Source organism: Primulina eburnea, chromosome 14 (genome assembly GCF_022965805.1).
Source record: "Primulina eburnea isolate SZY01 chromosome 14, ASM2296580v1, whole genome shotgun sequence".
NCBI classification, from domain to species: domain Eukaryota; kingdom Viridiplantae; phylum Streptophyta; class Magnoliopsida; order Lamiales; family Gesneriaceae; genus Primulina; species Primulina eburnea.
This window is the reverse complement of record NC_133114.1, coordinates 3,164,387-3,184,656: the sequence shown is the minus strand read 5'-3', so window position 1 is coordinate 3,184,656 and position 20,270 is coordinate 3,164,387. Positions and strand designations below refer to the sequence as shown.

Genomic DNA, 20,270 nt, shown 5'->3' with positions numbered 1-20,270 from the left:
TACTCATCAAGTTTCCCATGCCATCAATTTCAACAAGCGTAGAATTAAGAAATAAATTAAAAATCCTAAATCTGAATACAAAGATGAGAGTTAGTTTGTGTTGCACTGAGAATAATTCTCCTTGTATATCGACATTATTAGATTATGTGAGTTCCTCGTATATTAACAGAAGTTGACATCATATGTTGATGATCCAGAATCTAAAATTTAACCACGTTACTTGCGTCAAAAGGATCCAGAAAACTTGCAAACATTGACTAGAAGACCCAATATCGACAAAAAAAGTAAACGCTGAACCAGAAACGACAGATACAAAGCAGGATATGAGATAAGAGTCACTCGAAACAAATATTAATATTAAGTAATAAAGTGAGTGAGCCAATGTCAAGATGTTCATCAAAGGTTGAAACTAACTTTTAAATGATCTATCGTTTCCAATTGCTTACTTTATAAGGTAATAATCTCAACATTTTTAGAAAGGGCGTGTCCTTGCAACCATTTGTGAGAAATTTGATGTTTCTCGCCATTCCTTGCTTCCATCCAACGTCTAAGACACATTTGGTAGGTTACAGCAGACGAGGAGAGTATCAATCGTTCAAGTGAGGCAACAGTTTTAAGGATGTACAAAATAAAATTATACTCACACCCCTTCCCTCCAAATCCGTTAAATTCCACTTCTTTCAATTGAGTGTCACGCCTGACCATTCTCTCAGGTGCTCGTTTTGGATTAAATGTCGACGTTACCACCTACATTAACAAGAACCAACAGAATTGTAAGTCACAAATAACATTTATAAAGCAAAGCACATTATCATGGTGGAGCAATGTGTAGATGTACTGTTATTAATACAATACCATTGACAATTGGAGCTTGAGTAGAAGGGGGCATGCATCCAGGAACACAACAAGTTCTGATAGATCGAGCTTATTGTGGTATCTTAATATCAAAACTAAATGTCTGAGGTTGCTAAGCTTGCTAATCACTCGATCCAGTTTCCTTCCCTGAGACAACGGTGAAAACTATATATAAAATATTTCTTCACTTTAAAGAATAACAATAAATAAATAGTGGATGAGATTTCTCACACCTCAAAGAAGCTCGCATAAGACGTAAAAACCATGGATTCAAGATGAGGCACATCTTTGGCAATTTTTCCAAATACATAAGGAGTTACTTCGCTGCCATAGAACTCGATAACTAAAGTTTGCAGCAATGGTACGTGAGAAAGAGACAATTTCAGTATACTTACACTACATATTTCAAAATTAATTAGATTGACGGCAGACAAGTCTATCTCTTCCACAAATTTACAGTCATATATAGTCATACTCTTTAACTGGAGATCAAGACCGTGAATTAGTAATTTGGAGGGGAGCGCACAAAATCTTAACCTCAACGATTGGAGGCTCGAGCAATTCGATAACATGCACTGTACAGCCCCGGAAGTCAAAGCAATAAAATCCAATTCAAGAACTTGGAGAGAATTTTTGTTTGGTATCAGTAAAGAACCGCCCCGCAGGAATAGACGTTTCACCGACGATGCTTCAGTAAGAAAATCAGTCGAAAAAACAGGAAGGCCGTTCCCACTCAGATTGTGAAGGCAGCAAAATCCAATGGTAAGTTTCTCCACTCCCATTGTGCCAACGGAATTCATCCATTTCCTAAATGTGTCCAAGATGCATCCACGAAAACAGCAAACCAATTTAAAGGACAATATTTTAGAACAAGAATGATGTTGCAAAAAAGTATCCACTCCTTCCACAAACTTCCTTTGGATCAACTCTTTCCCCATAAGAGTATGATAACAGCAATAACCATCATACATATCAGAGCAAAAAAATCTGACTTCGTGGATAAGTGTGTAAACATGCCTCCATCTCTTTGACAAGATGCTTGTCCTGACAGCAGCTTTGGTCCCTAATCGCGAGACAATGGAAGAGATGATATCGTCTGGCAATTGACTAATTCTATCTTTCCTCTCCTGTTCTTCAATTTCAATATCAAAACACTTCTGCTTGTCCACAGAAAACCGCTGGTGCGAATATAATAAGGGGTTTACTTGTGAAGCACATATTAGAAAACAAGAACTTCAAAAGTCAGTTTAATCATACCTTCACCGGACGTCTCGTAGTAGAAAACCATCCATCCCATAACAAAGCCGAAAATCCCACGCAAACAAGTGCAAAACAAGCAACTTTTGCAAGAAGTGGCGAATTCGGGAGCCCACAAACTAAAAACAGGAGAATTTAAATTTTGTATAAAAAAACCATGCATCCCAACGAATGTGGGGAAAAAAAATAATCATAACCAAGCAACCGAAACGAAGGGAATAAAATATTTTCTACAACAAATTAGAAAGTAAAAGTCACCGTTGTGCATCTTTCGGAGAATAATGTCAATGTTTTTGCTCCTGTTTCGTGTGACGGCGTTCTCGTTCTCAGTGTATTTGTTCTATTAGGCCTAGTAAAAACAGGCCCAAAATCCAGACCCGTTGCTTTCTTAGAATAAAATATAACTTACCATAAAAACATATGTACAGCCCCCAAGGGAAAAAAAAACAAGAAATTTGATTTGATTTGATTTGCACCCTCACACCGATTCATATTGAGATGGCAACTATCAACAAAGAGTCCCTTGAACTCCATCTCACACTACAACTATAGCTTACAGCTACTTTGAATGGTCGTAAAACTCACATTTATAAAAAAGAATAAAGAACGTTTCAACAAAAACTGTAGAATCAAAATTAACAGAAAATTATCATAAAAAGCATAAACCTCCAGCTAATAAAAATTAACTGATTCTGTGGATAAAATAGCAAACCATTACTTTAGGTTTATTTTTCTTTCTATTTAGCATACATAAGCTGCATGAGGTCAAAATAATCAAATTTCATTAAACATAAACCAATCTTGGGAAAAGAATCTGTTTGAGGATCGAACCACGATGGGCGTTGCTAGGTGAAATCGAGGACACTCGAACCAAAGCGATGAGCGTTGCTGACCGAGACACAGAATCGTCTAGTCTTCAGATTATTGATGGGCCTAGCATCCAAGCCCACGTTTATTCTTAATCGGTTGTTGGGTAACGATCGGGTATTAACTTGTTACCCGATATCAGAATTCGTCGGGTTCGGGTAATCCCGGAACACGCCTAATTATGCAATTTACCCTGCAAATTCTATCCGGTTTGGTACTTGTGAGTTATTTTAACTCTCACGTGTATTCGATGTGGTCCCAAAAATTTGTATAGTTTCAATTTGATCTTTATTATCTCAATTTAGTCCAAAATCTTTTAAAATATGCTCACTTTGGTCCTTTAAGCTAAAATACTTTGAAAATGCCCAAAGCACCAATGGTTTTTATTTTTCTTCGTCTCTTTAAAAATTTGGACAATTTCTCGATTTATGCGTGTCATTCTTACGCAGGGACCATGCTTATCTTCTCTGTATCGTTCCAATTTTATCGGATGTCCCCCAAGGGACGCACCAATGGTTTCATTACTATTAGAAATTAATTATATTGTGCCACAAAAATAGTATCAGAGACGAGGTAAAATTATTTCGAACATACATAATTATTATTCTCATGTAATTAAATGTTGGAGGAAGATATTTTTATCAAAATTATGGATCCGAACAAATGTTCGAGATGGATAACGTACGAGATATATTCCAACATTCTAAAATATTTAATGAAAAGGGACATGGCTTCATTTCTTAGTAGCTCAGCCGTTTTCTTACTTGTGGACTCTTCAACTGGAAGAGTCTGTAATTACCCGAATCTTTGTTTTGAATTAAGTATTAATTAAGAGATAATTAAAGAATTGTTGATTAAGTATTATAAAGAAATTGATAATTCGAGATCAAGCTGTTGGGATCCACCGAATTTAAAAAGAGATAACCCGATCTACTTCAAATTAAATTATCTCGAGAAATCCAACTAGACAAATGAGATTCTGACACGTGACATATAAGATTGATTCGGATTTTCTGAACTAGTCAGATGCTCGGCGTTGGCGGCCTTCAACTCCTTATCGTCGCTTTCCCATTCCACCTCGGATAATTAAGTTCAGTGAAGTGAAGTTTCTGCTTCGTTATTTCTCCACATCTCGTTTCTTTCATAAACTCAAAAATCCGGTCTAGTTAATCCGGCTCCGATTGGCCCGGATCGTTTCAATTCGGAAAAAAGATTTGAAAACTGTTGTTCCGTTTGACAAATGCTATAAAAATCTTATTAGTATTTTATACGTACATTTTTTAAAAAAATATTTGTTTGAATAAAATTTTTATAAAATATTTTTAAATAAGTGTTTTTCAAGTATAGTTTATCAAAAATAATTGAGAGGTGTTTTTTTTTTATATTTATAAAATAAAAATATACATGTTAAATGAGAATTAGAATGTAATTTTTTTTTTAAACTCTGTAAAAAAAAACATTTGTCCGACCATCGTTTCAATTTTAAAAATAATTTTTTAGAATACTTTTCTAAACATTTATTTATTCAAAAAACAACTTTTAATTTTTTTTAAAAAAAACATTTTCACAAAAAGTGTTTTGTAAATACTTGTCCAAATGATTATTATGCCTTTAAGAATAATCTAAGGTTGCACTTGAGAAAATGTATTTGAAATCTATTAATCTCGATTATAGTTTTATTTTACAGCTTTCGAACATTTATTGATCATGCGAGAGAGACTATCAATTGTTTAGATATCTTGAGTTCTTATTTTGAAAACATGAATATATCATTGAAAAAAAAAATTTAAGATTCCAAAGAACAATATCATTTTGAAGTTATATGATACGACCTATTTCTTTCACATAAAAAATGAAAAAGGAAAAAAAAAAGAAAAATAAAAGAAAATAAAAATATTTATAAATGAAAAAATAGAGGAAAAGAAAGATTTTGTAAAAATTGAATAAATAAGTGATCAAAGAGCGTAAACTCAGTTTGATTATATATTGTTATGGATAAACATTGCACCAACAATACGTACAAAATAATATTTTATTTTCTTTTGTCTCTTAAAATTGACCTATAAATAGGAGTGTATTGTGATTAATGATGCGGCTAGAAGAAGTGTACATAATTACACTTGATAAAATGGTTTCAATAATTAAATAATCATTATTTATATTATTGTTATATATTATTCTCTTATTCAAATATTATATACATTACGGCTGCGTTTGGTTTGGAGGATAAAATAAACTAATGATTAATTTTTAAATGATAAAGAAAATGATTGTTGTAGGAATGTATTATATAGTGTTATGTTTGGTATGATTTTTAAGTGTGGGATAATTTTGAATTTTTCGATGAAAGGACAAAATTGCCCCTTCTTTTTTTTCTTCCACTCCGGCGGCGACGGCGGCGGGCTGGCGACGGCGGCAATTCGGCGGCGGCGGTCCGGCGCAACGTCAGGCGGTGGGTGGTCTGGCGGCCGTCGACGTGCGGCGGCCGCCGGCGTGGGTGGTCTTCCGGCGACGGCCGACGGTGGTATGGCGGCGGCGGGCGGTGGCCGGTGGCGGCGGGAAGTGGTGGTGAGTTTGGATATAGGAGAAGAGTAAAATTGGAAAATAGGAATGATTAAGATTTGGATAAATAATCCTAGGGGGTGAGGAGGTATTATTTTAACCCACCTAATATAACCTAATCATTCATAGGAGGTGTTGACTAGGTTAAATAATCACGCGAACCAAACGACTGACTAGGTAGGATAAAATAATCAATCCCTCCTAATCATCCCGAACCAAACACTACCTAAAATTATAAATGTTGTTAAGTATTTATTGAGCTATATATCGTAAATATCAAATCAAGATAATCATGGCTTTAAATGGTTGATAATATCAAACTAACATCTAAATAGTAATAAGACTCGGCCATGCCTTAAAATCATTTTATTTTCTTCCATGAAAACAGGCGAAAACACATAAGCATCACAATCAATTCTAAAAATACTGACATCGACATTAGCAAGAAAAATAAACATAGAAGACTTGTCCCCATGACTAAGCTTCTTTTCTAGAATAAGACTGGGTTGGAGGAGGAAATGATGTCTTTGATTTACGATGTGTGGATTCCACATTCCTCGGAAACTAATAAAAAAATCATATAATTTTGTTGAAGTTATAGTGTGAAATAATTTATACATTAGAAATAAAGTTCAGTAAAAATGATAGAGATTTAGAACATAATACTTTCGAAATTTCCATTTAGCAGCTGCAGTAACTTCAACCAGAAGTAATGCCTCCTGCATCCATCCACATAGAGCATCAAGTGTATTAAAATGAATTTTAATTCCTTTATTAGTGTGCTTAAAAACCAAAGAACTCTCCCCAAACACCATCTCTGGTAAGTGAAATGTTTGAAGCTTCTCTTCCCACCTGCATGTATATGCGTACACGGGTAGTAATAGGCACAGCTAAAAGACCAATTTATTTACACCGTTCAGTAGGCCACAAAAGAATACAATGTTTTGGATGAAAATTATATTTCATGACAAGATCAATAAGAGAGTAGTTCATCGAATCCATGCAGTAACCATTTGAAGGGGAAAATACTAAGACTCAAGCAGCCATCTCCTTTATCTCTGCAGCAATCTCACCTACAGCAGTTGCAATCTTCTTAATACTCTCGATGGTTTTCGTGCTAGGTGCTTTCCAGAAAGTTGCACCAAGAAGGAAGCACGTCAAACCAAATGCCAATGTTTTCCACATTGGCACATCTCTGGAAAGGAAAAGCTTTCCCTGGTTCGTCCCCTCCGGAGCCAGACTGGCAGAACTACACTCCTTGCACATTTTAGTCGCCAAATGCAGGGTCTCCAAATCAGCTTCAGGGTCAATAGCGACATCGATCTTTGACCCTGGTTTGATCCGACTGCCAGTGAGGGTTGAAACCTCAATTGAGTAGACGTTGATCAGATATCTCAGACCATCATCGTGATTGTCCATATCCTGCGACAAAATTTTTATTCAATCTTTTAGATGGTGAGATGAACCCCAAAATTGTAGACTTTGGCTTGGTGAGTTTGTGTGCCACATATGAAACTCAGAGCAATACCAACAGAATTGTGGTAACCTAGTAAGTTTTGTTTCATTTGATTTAGGGACAAATTCAGAATCATTTGTAGGAGAATGAGACAGGTCATCCATACCAGGGGAGGATCCAGGATTTTAAGTTTGGGGGGGGGGGGGGGGGGGGGGGGGTTTTCACCACTAATGATGAAAGTTTTAAGTTGGGCATTTGACCTTTTGTAAAGGCTCGTTATTTAGTTTTTCGAAAAAAATTGCAGAGAATAGAACGCGGGTCACATATATAAATCTTGAAGGTCTATAACTATTAAACTAATTATAGATACTTTATTTTTTTATGGTCAAATAATATATATACTAAATAATAAAATATATCTTATAGAGTAATAATTTTTTAAAAAAATTTCGAGGGGGTCGTTAATAGATATTTTATTTTTTTTATGATCGAATAATATATATACTAAATAATAAAATATACATTGTATAATAATAATTTTTTTTAAAATTTTCGGGGGGGCCACAGCCCCCCCGGGTCCTACACTAAATCCGCCACTGATCCAGACCATCAGTCATTGGAGATGAAACTAATATCTCATAGGATACCAGGACGAAATTAATGTTCTTTCTTTGGGTGAAGTCATGAGCTATTTCTTCTCAATCGTTATATCCTCATACTAACAAACTTCTTTTCATTTATTTTGAATAGACTGCACAATTATGCTTTTGACGATTGAACAACATTTTCTTAATGATACTAATAACTTGCATGTTTTCAGCGAGTATACCAATCTCTAAAAAATTGACAGATCCATAGATGGAGAATAAATCTACTCAGAAACTAGACACGTAACTCAATTTTGATAAAATATAAAAAAAATTACTAGAAAAACTCAATTTGATCTTAGATAGCAGACATTGATAATCGTAAAAATATATGAAAAAAATATCAGTAGAAAACTCAAATTTGATACAATTACCTGAAACTGGAGATATCTCTGAAAATGGAGAGTAGAAACCTCAAATTTGATCCTAGCTATCGTAACTAAGATTTGATAGAAAATATGAAAAATATTAGTAGAAAACTCAAATTTGATCAGACATTGATAATCGTAAAAACATATGAAAAATATCAGTAGAAAACTCAAATTTGATACAATTACCTGAAACTGGGGATATCTCTGAAAATGGAGAGTAGAAACCTCAAATTTGATCCTAGCTATCGTAAGTCAGATTTGATAAAAAAAATATGAAAAATATTAGTAGAAAACTCAAATTTGATCAGACATTGATAATCGTACAAACATATGAAAAATATCAGTAGAAAACTCAAATTTGATACAATTACCTGAAGCTGGAGATATCTCTGAAAACCTCAAATTTGATCCTAGCTATCGTAACTAAGATTTGATAGAAAATATGACAAATATTAGTAGAAAACTCAAATTTGATCAGACATTGATAATCGTAAAAACATATGAAAAATATCAGTAGAAAACTCAAATTTGATACAATTACCTGAAGCTGGAGATATCTCTGAAAATGGAGGGTAATTTGAGGGGCGGGAGATTTGACGGGCTAAGACAGACGTATATATAGCCCAATTCAATGTCCACAATATTGAGGAAAAGCATGAGATAAATTTTTTTCCACAATTCATGTCAATCTGAACAACAAATTAAAGTGGAATGAATGGAATTACATTATTATCAAACTTGAATATTTTGAATATATATGTCAAAATACTTATTAAAAAAGTATAAAAATTTATCATAATTCAGAAAACTCAATTGTGAACAATATTTGTTTGAATCAAATCTGTTGGGAAGATTATCAAAGATTGAGTGCAAGATTCAATAAAAGGTTTGAGTAATTTATGCAAATTTTAGCGACGATTTTTGCAAAACGTCGCCAATGTAGCGACGATTTTTGGAATAACCGTCGCTAAAATTAGAGAAGGTTTTTAGAAAATCTTCGCGACACATCAACGATGGCTGACTTAGTAACGGCTTCAAAAACCGTCGCAAACAAAATTAGCGATGGTTTTGATCGTCGCAACCTTTTTTTTATAGTATCTCAATTGAATTTTGTCACCAATTTTGCATGTGTGATGTAGAGGATTTTTTAATCCACGTGTCTATTGGAAACAATGTTGCCATACTTTATCTTGAATCAACATTTATTATTTTTATAAACTTTTCTCCTATAAAATTTGTTCATTTTGTTCCTCCTCCGTTGGTATCCGCATTTTAAATTTTTCTCCTATAAAATTTGTACGCTCGAAATGATTTTGTTCCTTCTCTGGATGATGCATCTCTGATGATGGTGTGGTCTCAAGATCGACTCACGGTTGGGGTATTATGTATTCACTCATATTCTACATATTTCTATGTGCGAAATGTCCCTATTATGCTAACGTGATATTCTATCATAAAGTAGAGTAATATAGCTAACCCGTCATTTTGAAATACAATGCAATAGTTTTTAAACTACAATAGTTGAATATTATCTTTTATGATTGAAACAAGAAAAGAAATTACAGTAGTCAGCCTGGTCTATTTACGCAATGCAAAGAACTAAGACTCTAAAGAATCCACCATCTCTTTTGTTGCTGCAGCAATCTCACCGACAATATTAGCAGTCTTCTTAATATTTTTGATAGTCTTCATGTTGGGTGGTATCCGAACAGTTGCACCAAGCAGGAAACATGCCAAGCCAAATGCCAATATTTCCCACATGGACACATCTCTGAAAAGCAAATGTTTTCCTTTGTTTGTCCCCCCCTCTCCCTGGAGACTGAGAAAATCACACTCAGCGCACATTTTAGATGTCAAACTCAGGCTGTTCAAATCAGTGTTAGTGGCAATAACAATATCTACTTTTGACCCAGGTTTGATATCACTATCAGTGAGGGTGGTTGAAACCTCAATTGATTGGACATTGATCAAATACCTCATTTCATCATCATGATTGTCCATCGTCCTGAATAATTCAACCAAATTTTTATTCAGTACTCACAGAAGTATATCGTTTCATCACATGACTTCGGCCACAACGGTGACGACGACGACGGACATGACGATGGTGATGGCGATGGCCACGACTGGTTACAACGATTACGAGACCGAGGCTCCGTAGTATTTTCTTATTTTGTTCTATGATTATTATTACACATCTTAGTTAAATATTAGACAAACTTTATATGTTTTATATGAAATATCAATGGGATTCAGTTGCATATATATTAATTTAATGTTCTTTTTTGAAACGAATGGTTAGCAAAATATATTAAAATAAAATTTTAAAAAATAAATGGTGATATATAAATTTTTAAATATATAATAAATATATGATTAAAAAAAATTTAATATAGCTCCAGTTTTTCTTAATATAGGACGGTTTTTTTGAAAAATCGTCGCTAATTTAGTGACATATATTTTAAAATCGTCGTTAAAATTCACGAAGGTTTAAAAAAAACCCTCGCTAATTTTAGCGACGGTTTTTGCAAAACATAGTCAATGTAGCGACGATTTTTGGAATAACCGTCGCTAAAATTAGAGACGGTTTTTAGAAAATCTTCGCTACACATCAACAATGGCTGACTGAGTAACGGCTTCAAAAACCGTCGCAAACGAAATTAGCGATGGTTTTGATCGTCGCAACCTTTTTTTATAGTATCTCAATTGACTTTTGCCACCAATTTTGCATGTGTGATGTAGAAGATTTTTTAATCCACGTGTCACATGGAAACAATGCTGCCATACTTTATCTTGAATCAACATTTATTATTTTTAAAAACTTTTCTCCTATAAAATTTGTTCATTTTGTTCCTCCTCCGTTGGTATCCGCATTTTAAATTTTTCTCCTATAAAATTTGTGCGCTCGAAATGATTTTTTTCCTTCTCCGGATGATGTATCTCTGATGATGGTGTGGTCTCAAAACCGACTCACGGCTGTGGTAGTATGTATTCACTCATATTCTACATATTTCTATGTGCGAAATGTCCTGGTTATGCTAACGTGATATTCTATCATAAAGTAGAGTAACATAGCTAACCCAACATTTTTGAAATACAATGCAATAGTTTTGAAACTACAATGGTTGAATATTATCTTTTATTATTGAAACAAGAAAAGAAATTAATGTAGTCAGCCTGGTCTATTTACGCAATGCAAAGAACTAAGACTCTAAAGAAGCCGCATCTCTTTTGTTGCTGCAGGAATCTCACCAACAATATTAGCAGTCTTCTTAATATTTTTGATAGTTTTCATGTTAGGGTGGTTTCCGAACAGTTGCACCAAGTAGGAAACATGCCAAGTCAAATGCCAATATTTCTTATATTTTTTGTATGATTATTATTGCACATCTTAGTTTACATATCAGACAAACTTTATATGTTTTATATGAAATATCAATAAGATTCAATTGCATATAATTAGTTTAATGTTCTTTTTTGAAACGAATGGTTAGCAAAATATATTAAAATAAAATTTTAAAAAATAAATGGTGATATATAAATTTTTAAATATATAATAAATATATGATTAAAAAAATTTAATATAGCTACAGTTTTTCTTAATATAGTACGGTTTTTTTGAAAAATCGTCGCTAATTTAGCGACATATATTTTAAAATTGTCGCTAAAATTCACGAAGGTTTAAAAAAAACCCTCGCTATTTTTAGCGACTGTTTTTGCAAAACGTCGCCAATGTAGCGACGATTTTTGGAATAACCGTCGCTAAAATTAGAGACGGTTTTTAGAAATCTTCGCAACACATCAACGATGGCTGACTTAGTCACGGCTTCAAAAACCGTCGCAAACAAAATTAGCGATGGTTTTGATCGGCGAAAACTTTTTTTTTATAGTATCTCAATTGACTTGTGCCACCAATTTTGCATGTGTGTGTAGAGGATTTTTTAATCCACATGTCCCATGGAAACAATGCTACCATACTTTATCTTGAATCAACATTTATTATTTTTAAAAGTCTCCTATAAAATTTGTTCATTTTGTTCCTCCTCCGTTGGTATCCGCGGGGAATTCTTCACAACTCTCGGGTACCCTGGCGCATGTGCGCGTTTTCAAGTCGCGCATGTGCGCCCAACTCTCTGGAAATGCTGTTGGACACCTCGCGCAGATGCGCGCCCTCACTCCGCGCATATGCGTGGGGTCTCCTGCCCGTTCCACGCATGCTCGCGCATCAAGTCGCGCATGTGCGCGAGTGCACTACCCTCACACATCTTTTGCGTCTTTTCTCGTCTTTTCCGGTCTAATATTTTCCGTCTATAATCATATCAATTAATCCATAAATCATTTCAGATTAATCTTAGATTACAATAAATAAAATCCCGGGCATTACAGATGGTGTGGTCTCAAGACCGACTTACGGCTGTGGTAGTATGTATTCACTCATATTCTACATATTTCTATGTGCGAAATGTCCCGGTTATGCTAACGTGATATTCTATCATAAAGTAGAGTAACATAGTTAACCCAACATTTTTGAAATACAATGCAATAGTTTTGAAACTACAATGGTTGAATATTATCTTTTATTATTGAAACAAGAAAAGAAATTACAGTAGTCAGCCTGGTCTATTTACGCAATGCAAAGAACTAAGACTCTAAAGAAGCCGCCATCTCTTTTGTTGCTGCAGTAATCTCACCGACAATATTAGCAGTCTTCTTAATATTTTTGATAGTGATCATGTTGGGTGGTTTCCGAACAGTTGCACCAAGCAGGAGACATGCCAAGCCAAATAACAATATTTCCCACATGGGCACATCTCAGAAAAGGAAATGTTTTCCCTTGTTTGTCCCCCACCCTTTCCCTCCCCGGCTGTGGTAGTATGTATTCACTCATATTCTACATATTTCTATGTGCGAAATGTCTCGGTTATGATAACGTGATATTCTATCATAAAGTAGAGTAACATAGCTAACCCAACATTTTTGAAATACAATGCAATAGTTTTGAAACTACAATGGTTGAATATTATATTCTATTATTGAAACAAGAAAAGAAATTACAGTAGTCAGCCTGGTCTATTTACGCAATTGCAAAGAACTAAGACTCTAAAGAAGCCGTCATCTATTTTGTTGCTGCAGTAATCTCACCGACAATATTAGCAGTCTTCTTAATATTTTTGATAGTCTTCATGTTGGGTGGTTTCCGAACAGTTGCACAAAGCAGGAAACATGCCAAGCCAAATGTCAATATTTCCCACATGGGCACATCTCTGAAAAGGAAATGTTTTCCCTTGTTTGTACCCCCCCCCCCCTCCCCTCCCCGGCTGTGGTAGTATGTATTCACTCATATTCTACATATTCTATGTGTGAAATGTCCCGGTTATGCTAACGTGATATTCTATCATAAAGTAGAGTAACATAGCTAACCCAACATTTTTGAAATACAATGCAATAGTTTTGAAACTACAATGGTTGAATATTATCTTTTATTATTGAAACAAAAAAAGAAATTACAGTAGTCAGCCTGGTCTATTTACGCAATGCAAAGAACTAAGACTCTAAAGAAGCCGCCTGTCTCTTTTGTTGCTGCAGGTATTCTCACCGACAATATTAGGAGTCTTCTTAATATTTTTGATAGTCTTCATGTTGGGTAGTTTCCGAACAGTTGCACCAAGCAGGAAACATGCCAAGCCAAATGCCAATATTTCCCACATGGGCACATATCTTAAAAGGAAATGTTTTCCCTTGTTTGTCCCCCCTCCCTCCCCGGCTGTAGTAGTATGTATTTACTCATATTCTACATATTTCTATGTGCGAAATGTCCCGGTTATGCTAACGTGATATTCTATCATAAAGTAGAGTAACATAGCTAACCCAACATTTTTGAAATACAATGCAATAGTTTTGAAACTACAATGGTTGAATATTATCTTTTATTATTGAAATAAGAAAAGAAATTACAGTAGTCAGCCTGGTCTATTTACGCAATGCAAAGAACTAAGACTCTAAAGAAGTCGCCGTCTCTTTTGTTGCTGTAGTAATCTCACCGACAATATTAGCAGTCTTTTTAATATTTTTGATAGTCTTCATGTTGGGTGGTTTCCGAACAGTTGCACCAAGTAGGAAACATGCCAAGCCAAATGCCAATATTTCCCACATTGGCACATCTCTGAAAAGGAAATGTTTTCCCTTGTTTGTCCCCCTCCCCCTTTCCCTCCCTGGCTGTGGTAGTATGTATTCACTCATATTCTGCATATTTCTATGTGCGAAATGTCCCGGTTATGCTAACGTGATATTCTATCATAAAGTAGAGTAACATAGCTAACCCAACATTTTTGAAATACAATGCAATAGTTTTGAAACTACAATGGTTGAATATTATCTTTTATTATTGAAAGAAGAAAAGAAATTACAGTAGTCAGCCTGGTCTATTTACGCAATGCAAAGAACTAACACTCTAAAGAAGCCGCTGTCTCTTTTGTTGCTGCAGTATTCTCACCGACAATATTAGCAGTCTTCTTAATATTTTTGATAGTCTTCATGTTGGGTAGTTTCCGAACAGTTGCACCAAGCAGGAAACATGCCAAGCCAAAATTCGTGACGGTTTTTGAAAAAGCAACACATCAACGACAGTTGACTTAGTAACGGTTTCAAAAACCGTCGCTAAAACCAACACAAACGAAATTAACAACGGTTTTCGTCGTCGCGACCTTTTTTTTTATTGTCTAATGTTTCTCAATTGAATTTTGCCACCCATTTTGCATGTGTGATGTAGAGGATTTTTTAATCCACATGAAAACAATGTTATCATACTTTATCTTGAATCAATATTTATTATTTTTAATAACTTTTCTCCTATAAAATTTGTTCATTTTGTTCCTCCTCCATTCGTATCCGCATTTTAAATTTTTCTCCTATAAAATTTGTTTGCTCGAAATGATTTTGTTCCTCCTACAGATGATGCATCTCTAATCATGATGTGGCCTCAAGACCATCTCACGACTGTGGTTCTATGTAATTGCACCCAAATGAGCTAAGATAATCTCATACAAAATACATTAATCCCCTCGGTACAAAAATACAAGCTCAAAAAGAATCGAAAATGACAATAAAAAACGAACAAAAAGAAAAGAATCCAAATGAATGTATCGTTCCATATCGTCCCAGCAAATATATATGTAATAAAGCCCATGGCCCAATATATAGAGGCTGTTTTAGATAAGGAAATAGAGCAAAGCCCAGCCCAAAGTAAAGAATCCATAGATCTTCTGCACTGCCCATATTGAATTTGCTCCACTCTGCATGGGTCATTTAAAATAAATATCACGTAAATAAATTTAAATTCTTATTATTTTACTAAATGATTCATAATTTTGTGATCGACACAATTTCATAAAATTTTGCATTTTTGACGTTGTCCTAAAAAAGCTATATGGTAACGAACCTGGTTGGTGGTCGTGGGGGCAGGAGAAAGAGCTCCTAGTTCTGCGCTAGGCGAAGGAGCTCCAGTGGGAGGAGCTGGAGGGCTCGACAACAGGGGAGATGGAGCCGGAGGTTGAGCAGGAACAGCAGCCGGAGGAGAAGCGAGCGGTGCGGGTGTAGGAGCGACTGGTGGGGGTGGACTAGGAGTGGGAGGAGGAGGAGGAGACGGCGTGGGTGGAGGGGGAGTTGGAGCTACCGCAGGAACGGCCGGTGGTGGAGTGGCGGGTGGAGGAGTAGCAACCGGTGCCGGAGGAGGAGAAGCAGGACTTGCCACCGGAGGAGGCGGTGAGGCAGCAGCAGGTGGTGGAGATGATGCTGGAGGTGGAGAGGTGGGAGGAGGCGAAGCCGCGATGGGGGTGGGCGGAACAGGAGTTGCACTAGGAGGACTCGCCGGAGCTTGTCCAAAGACGGCGGCCACGGCAATGGAGATCGAGACAATGAATAGAAGGCGTGTCGGAGCCATCGCCACAGAATTTACCTCGATATTCTTAATGTGCGCACCTCCTGAACACGCAGTAATAAGAGAGAGTGCTGTGTGTGAGATAGATGGGATTGAATGGCGAGTATAAATAGAATGGGTGTCTCATATAAATTATATTCATATATATTACATTTAATGTATTTTACATTTATTTTTCTCGTATGTTATAATTTTTGTATTTGAATAAGAAGATAAGTGTCAAATATATTAAAATATATAACATGTAAATGCGGAAAACCCGAGATGAATCGAAGTTTTTGAACAAGATAATGAGTAAGTGTAATACGAATAGGCAAAAACTTGTGTGTGACGATCACATAGACTGTATTTGTGAGACTAATCTCTTATTTGGGTCATCCATTAATGCTAAGATTATTACTTTGTATTGTAAATATGAATAGTGTTGACCCGTCTCACCGATTAAGATCCGTGATACGATCTCACATTAGACTTACTCATACAATAATGCAAACTACCGTTTCAGGACTTTTACAATAAATACTAAATCGATAATTTTGCATCATTCAACATTTACAAACTACAAATTTATTTATCAAAAAAAAAATTATTTTTAAAATAAACCTTTTATCTAATAGGCTTGACCCCCCAACGTTTCTATTTCGGTATTTCCTTGTTCACATCCTAATATTAATTGCATCATTTTTTTTAAAAATGGAAATTAATTATATATATATAATATCCTAATTATCGGATATTCGAGAAACCGGGAAGAGTAAAAATCAAGCCAACCGTATATTGAGCAGAGGGACCCTCAACACAATCGGCCTAATTAAGTTTTGTCTGCTCACACGTGTCTTGATATGGTTGGTGTTGGATAATGTACCTAATGATTTTGCTTTGAAACCAATTTTACGTTGGCTTTCTGCTAATCATGGCTTGGCTGTAAAGTCTTCGTTTTTCAACCAAAAGACTTATATTTTGAATTTCACATTTAACTATCAATTACATTTCAAATGATATTTTGAGTCATATTGCATATTGGTAATTTAACAAGCACTTTTTACGAAACCCAATAAAAAAAATTAATCCAATGATATAATGAAAGTACAAAAATTTGAGTGAGACGGTCTCACGAGTCGTATTTGTGAGACGGATCTTTTATTTGGATCATCTATGAAAAAACATTATTTTATATGCTAAATGTATTATTTTTATTGTGAATATCGGTATGGTTGACTCGTCTAACAGATTAAGATCTGTGAGACGGTCTTACATGAGACCAATCATGAAAAAAATATCTTCGAAATAGGTTGAACTAAACATATTCAACATACCGATTATATCACTTCTTTGCCGATTGATTTCCCTCCGACTTCGCTCTATTCCACATTTCCTTACGGGAAAGAAGCTTCAAATCGGCAGTCAAATTGTCTCATTCGGGTTAAAAGTTAGAAAAAAAAAATTATTATTGTTATTATGTGAAACATTGAATGTAATTATTAATATTTTTTTTTAAAAAAAATATAGGGAAGCTCGGATAAAAGCCAACTGACTTGAAATAAAAGGTAGGATGAGTGCTGGAGTAAGAAGGGCTGTTTGGTGAGACCTGATCAATTCATGCCTCTATCGGTGGGGGAATGATTGTTTTGATAATAATAAGGTCTCTCTACCAACCGAAGGTTGTAATCTTGCTTTCTTAGATTGATGATTAGATTCAATTTTACCTACTGTTTAAGAGCATTTCTACTATAAAAATATGGATTCAAAGGTGGGGTTTTATAGTAGAAAAGGACAACATCGTGTTACTATCGTTTTATTTTCGATAGTTTTATGTAGTGTTTGGATTTATTTATTTGATAATAACAAATTTTTGGTTTGTTCGGGTGAATTCATTTGCGCCAAAACTTGTGTGAGACGGTCTCACGTGTCGTATTTTGTGAGACGGATCTCTTATTTGAATTATCCATAAAAAATATTACTTTTTATGCTAAGAGTATTATTTTTTTATTGTGAATATCGGTATGGTTGACTTGTCTCACAGATAAAGATTCGTGAGACCGTTTCACATGAGACCTACTCTTTGCGACAAAAACTTGTGTGAGACGGTCTCACGTGTCGTATTTTGTGAGACAGATCTCTTATTTGGGTTATCTATGAAAGAGTATTACTTTTTATTGTGAATATCGGTAGGGTTGACTTGTCTCACAGATAAATATTCGTAAGGCCTACTCCTCATTTCCCTCCATTGAAATCCAAATCTCCAACTAATTAATTCTAAATCCATCCCTAGATAAAATCTTGTTATACCGTTTCTTCTAATATCTTATCGAACTTAAATCCTCTAATTCGAACTCACAAACTTAGATATTTATCCGACTTAAAGGCCTTAAAAAACGTGGTCCTGAGAAGATACGAGTCCATATTCACAAATGGGCCCAGCCCAATTAAACGGTAAATCGTAAATATAAATCCAATTGGACAACGTTGAAAATGGGTCAGAACATTCGGGTTTGGGTTTCGAGTTTTCGCACCCTTTCGTTTTCCAAGAAACTTATCTTCTTCCTTTCAAACCCTAAAGCCATTCATTAAATTTTCCCGAATACTGCTGCTAATGGCGATTTCTCTGGGTGTCTTCTCGAGTGTCTACACAGTTCATACGGTGTCGTTCTTGAACTCTTCCGCGGCTGGGAGTTCCCGGATCCTTCCCGCTAACTTGCGTGCTGTGCGCGCGGTGACGGTCGCTGCTGCTTCGAAGCCGGATACGGAGACGAAGAAGCGTGAGCCGAGGGGTATAATGAAGCCTCGCCGGATTTCGCCGGAAATGCAGGCCTTTCTTGGCGGCGGCGTCACTGAGATTCCCCGTACACAAGCACTGAAAGAGATTTGGGCGTACATCAAACAGTACGACCTTCAGGTACGCGCGTGTTATCAATATTACGCTAAGTTTTATGAAAAATCAAAGCCTGTTTGAGTTTCATTTTTCTTGCTAAATTTACTTGTGATTTGTGATGCTTCAGCTGAGTGATCGCACTTCGTGACATTCTATTTGCTAAAAAAATTCATCATCAGTGCTATATATCTATCGGACTTGCACTGGTTATGATGTAAGCCTGATTTAAACATTGTTTAGGAACTTTAGACTTGCATTGTTGCTGAGCATGTCTTTTCTAAGAGTGAAATTGTTCTGTGTGGAGCTTATATTTTTGTCATCGGAGCATTCACGTATGATGGATCACTCTAAATGATGAACAGATAACTTAGGAGAATAAACTTCATTAACATCATATAACTTCAAATTAGCACTTTTAAGTCTCTTTACCTCAATAGTTACATTTTACTTGGCGGTTTCAGTTGTCGAAAAGCTTTTAGTTGCTACAAATCATTGATAAGGTGGAAGGATTCTTTGTTGTCCACGAGTAGAAGAGTTTTAACATTGGCTTCGGTGTTGTGGATACAGCGTGCAACTATTTATTCACTTTTCATGTAGCTGTAACTTTCTCCTACTTTCATGTCTCTCCATTTGACAACTACTTGCTGTCTAGTTTTCTTTTAGCCGCGGCTGATTTTGCGGATACATAATTTCTAGTTTGCTCATGTTTTTTTAATAAGAAGTTTCTATGGTTTATGCTGTATTTTGGTATTCTTCTGAATGTGGGTTATCATAAAAGATTTCATGGTTAAATGAAGAAAACAATCGGGTTATCCTTGGTGCCATCTAATGTGCATCCTGTTTCTGATTATCTCAAACAATTTTCATGTGGGTTGCTGCACTGTATATTGGTTATTAATATAAGATTCCTTGATCAATATTGACTTTTACGATTCGTAGTTTTCAATTGTTTGTCACAAATATTACATGATTTTTCCCGTGTGACTTGGTTTTATCTTCACCTAAGGATCCTGCGGACAAGAAAGTCATCGTGTGTGACGAGAAGCTGAAGAAAATTTTCGGAGGAAAGGAACGTATTGGGTTTCTTGAGATTGCTGGTTTGATCAATCCACACTTTCTTAAATGAGAAAGTGACCTACTATAAGGAGTACTGTATCTCTACCGCACAAAAACGAAAAGCCGCATTCCATTAGTGAGGTGTGTTCTTTATTACATCTCTTAGGAAGCTCTAGTACACACTGGCTTTTCCTTTTCTTTCCTTCCCTTAAAGCCAAGCATCTTCTATTAGATCATTACTAGTTTATGAGTAATTTTGCTAAGGAGCTACTTGTAAACTTCAAATGTGGTTCTTGTAGTAATTAATTGGTATCATGGTTTTCCAACTTGACGCGCTCTCTAGTTTACATGGATTCAGTTTAATCTTGAGCTTTTGTGGGATTTCTGCCAT

At 35.5% G+C, this 20,270-nt stretch overlaps 3 protein-coding genes and 1 non-coding gene across 4 annotated transcripts; 1 reads left to right on the top strand and 3 right to left on the bottom strand.

Moving 5' to 3' along the window:
• Nucleotides 1-222: 222 nt before the first annotated feature.
• Nucleotides 223-10,016, bottom strand: LOC140811073 (uncharacterized). The gene is made up of 6 exons (XM_073168948.1): nucleotides 9,636-10,016; nucleotides 8,387-8,429; nucleotides 2,113-2,231; nucleotides 1,089-2,033; nucleotides 856-1,002; nucleotides 223-747 (listed from the first exon to the last, which is right to left on the bottom strand). Exons 1-6 carry the CDS (start codon nucleotides 10,014-10,016, stop codon nucleotides 448-450), a joined length of 1,935 nt encoding a protein of 644 aa, XP_073025049.1. The 3' UTR covers nucleotides 223-447.
• Nucleotides 3,383-3,485, bottom strand: LOC140813410 (U6 spliceosomal RNA). The gene has a single exon (XR_012113944.1). It is a non-coding gene; the product is annotated as a U6 spliceosomal RNA (small nuclear RNA).
• A 5,022-nt stretch (nucleotides 10,017-15,038) lies between the features above and the next one.
• LOC140812152 (uncharacterized) lies at nucleotides 15,039-16,061 on the bottom strand. The gene is made up of 2 exons (XM_073170364.1): nucleotides 15,454-16,061; nucleotides 15,039-15,307 (listed from the first exon to the last, which is right to left on the bottom strand). Exons 1-2 carry the CDS (start codon nucleotides 15,952-15,954, stop codon nucleotides 15,224-15,226), a joined length of 585 nt encoding a protein of 194 aa, XP_073026465.1. The 5' UTR covers nucleotides 15,955-16,061; the 3' UTR covers nucleotides 15,039-15,223.
• A 2,368-nt stretch (nucleotides 16,062-18,429) lies between these two features.
• Nucleotides 18,430-20,248, top strand: LOC140812679 (uncharacterized). Its single transcript, XM_073171017.1, has 2 exons — nucleotides 18,430-18,847; nucleotides 19,830-20,248. Exons 1-2 carry the CDS (start codon nucleotides 18,545-18,547, stop codon nucleotides 19,947-19,949), a joined length of 423 nt encoding a protein of 140 aa, XP_073027118.1. The 5' UTR covers nucleotides 18,430-18,544; the 3' UTR covers nucleotides 19,950-20,248.
• Nucleotides 20,249-20,270: the final 22 nt, after the last annotated feature.

What these genes read in the sequence shown, in the direction of transcription:
- LOC140811073 (XM_073168948.1), bottom strand. Translation starts at nt 10,016, where the DNA reads ATGGACAATCATGATGATGAAATGAGGTATTTGATCAATGTCCAATCA. An exon ending in CTGCAGCAACAAAAGAGATG is followed by an intron (nt 8,430 to 9,635) that starts GTGGATTCTTTA and finishes TAGTTACGATAG; the next exon opens with CTAGGATCAAATTTGAGGTT. An exon ending in TCAAGCTCCAATTGTCAATG is followed by an intron (nt 748 to 855) that starts GTATTGTATTAA and finishes TTGTTAATGTAG; the next exon opens with GTGGTAACGTCGACATTTAA.
- LOC140812679 (XM_073171017.1), top strand. Translation starts at nt 18,545, where the DNA reads ATGGCGATTTCTCTGGGTGTCTTCTCGAGTGTCTACACAGTTCATACG. An exon ending in TCAAACAGTACGACCTTCAG is followed by an intron (nt 18,848 to 19,829) that starts GTACGCGCGTGT and finishes TCTTCACCTAAG; the next exon opens with GATCCTGCGGACAAGAAAGT.
- LOC140812152 (XM_073170364.1), bottom strand. Translation starts at nt 15,954, where the DNA reads ATGGCTCCGACACGCCTTCTATTCATTGTCTCGATCTCCATTGCCGTG. An exon ending in CCCCCACGACCACCAACCAG is followed by an intron (nt 15,308 to 15,453) that starts GTTCGTTACCAT and finishes TGACCCATGCAG; the next exon opens with AGTGGAGCAAATTCAATATG.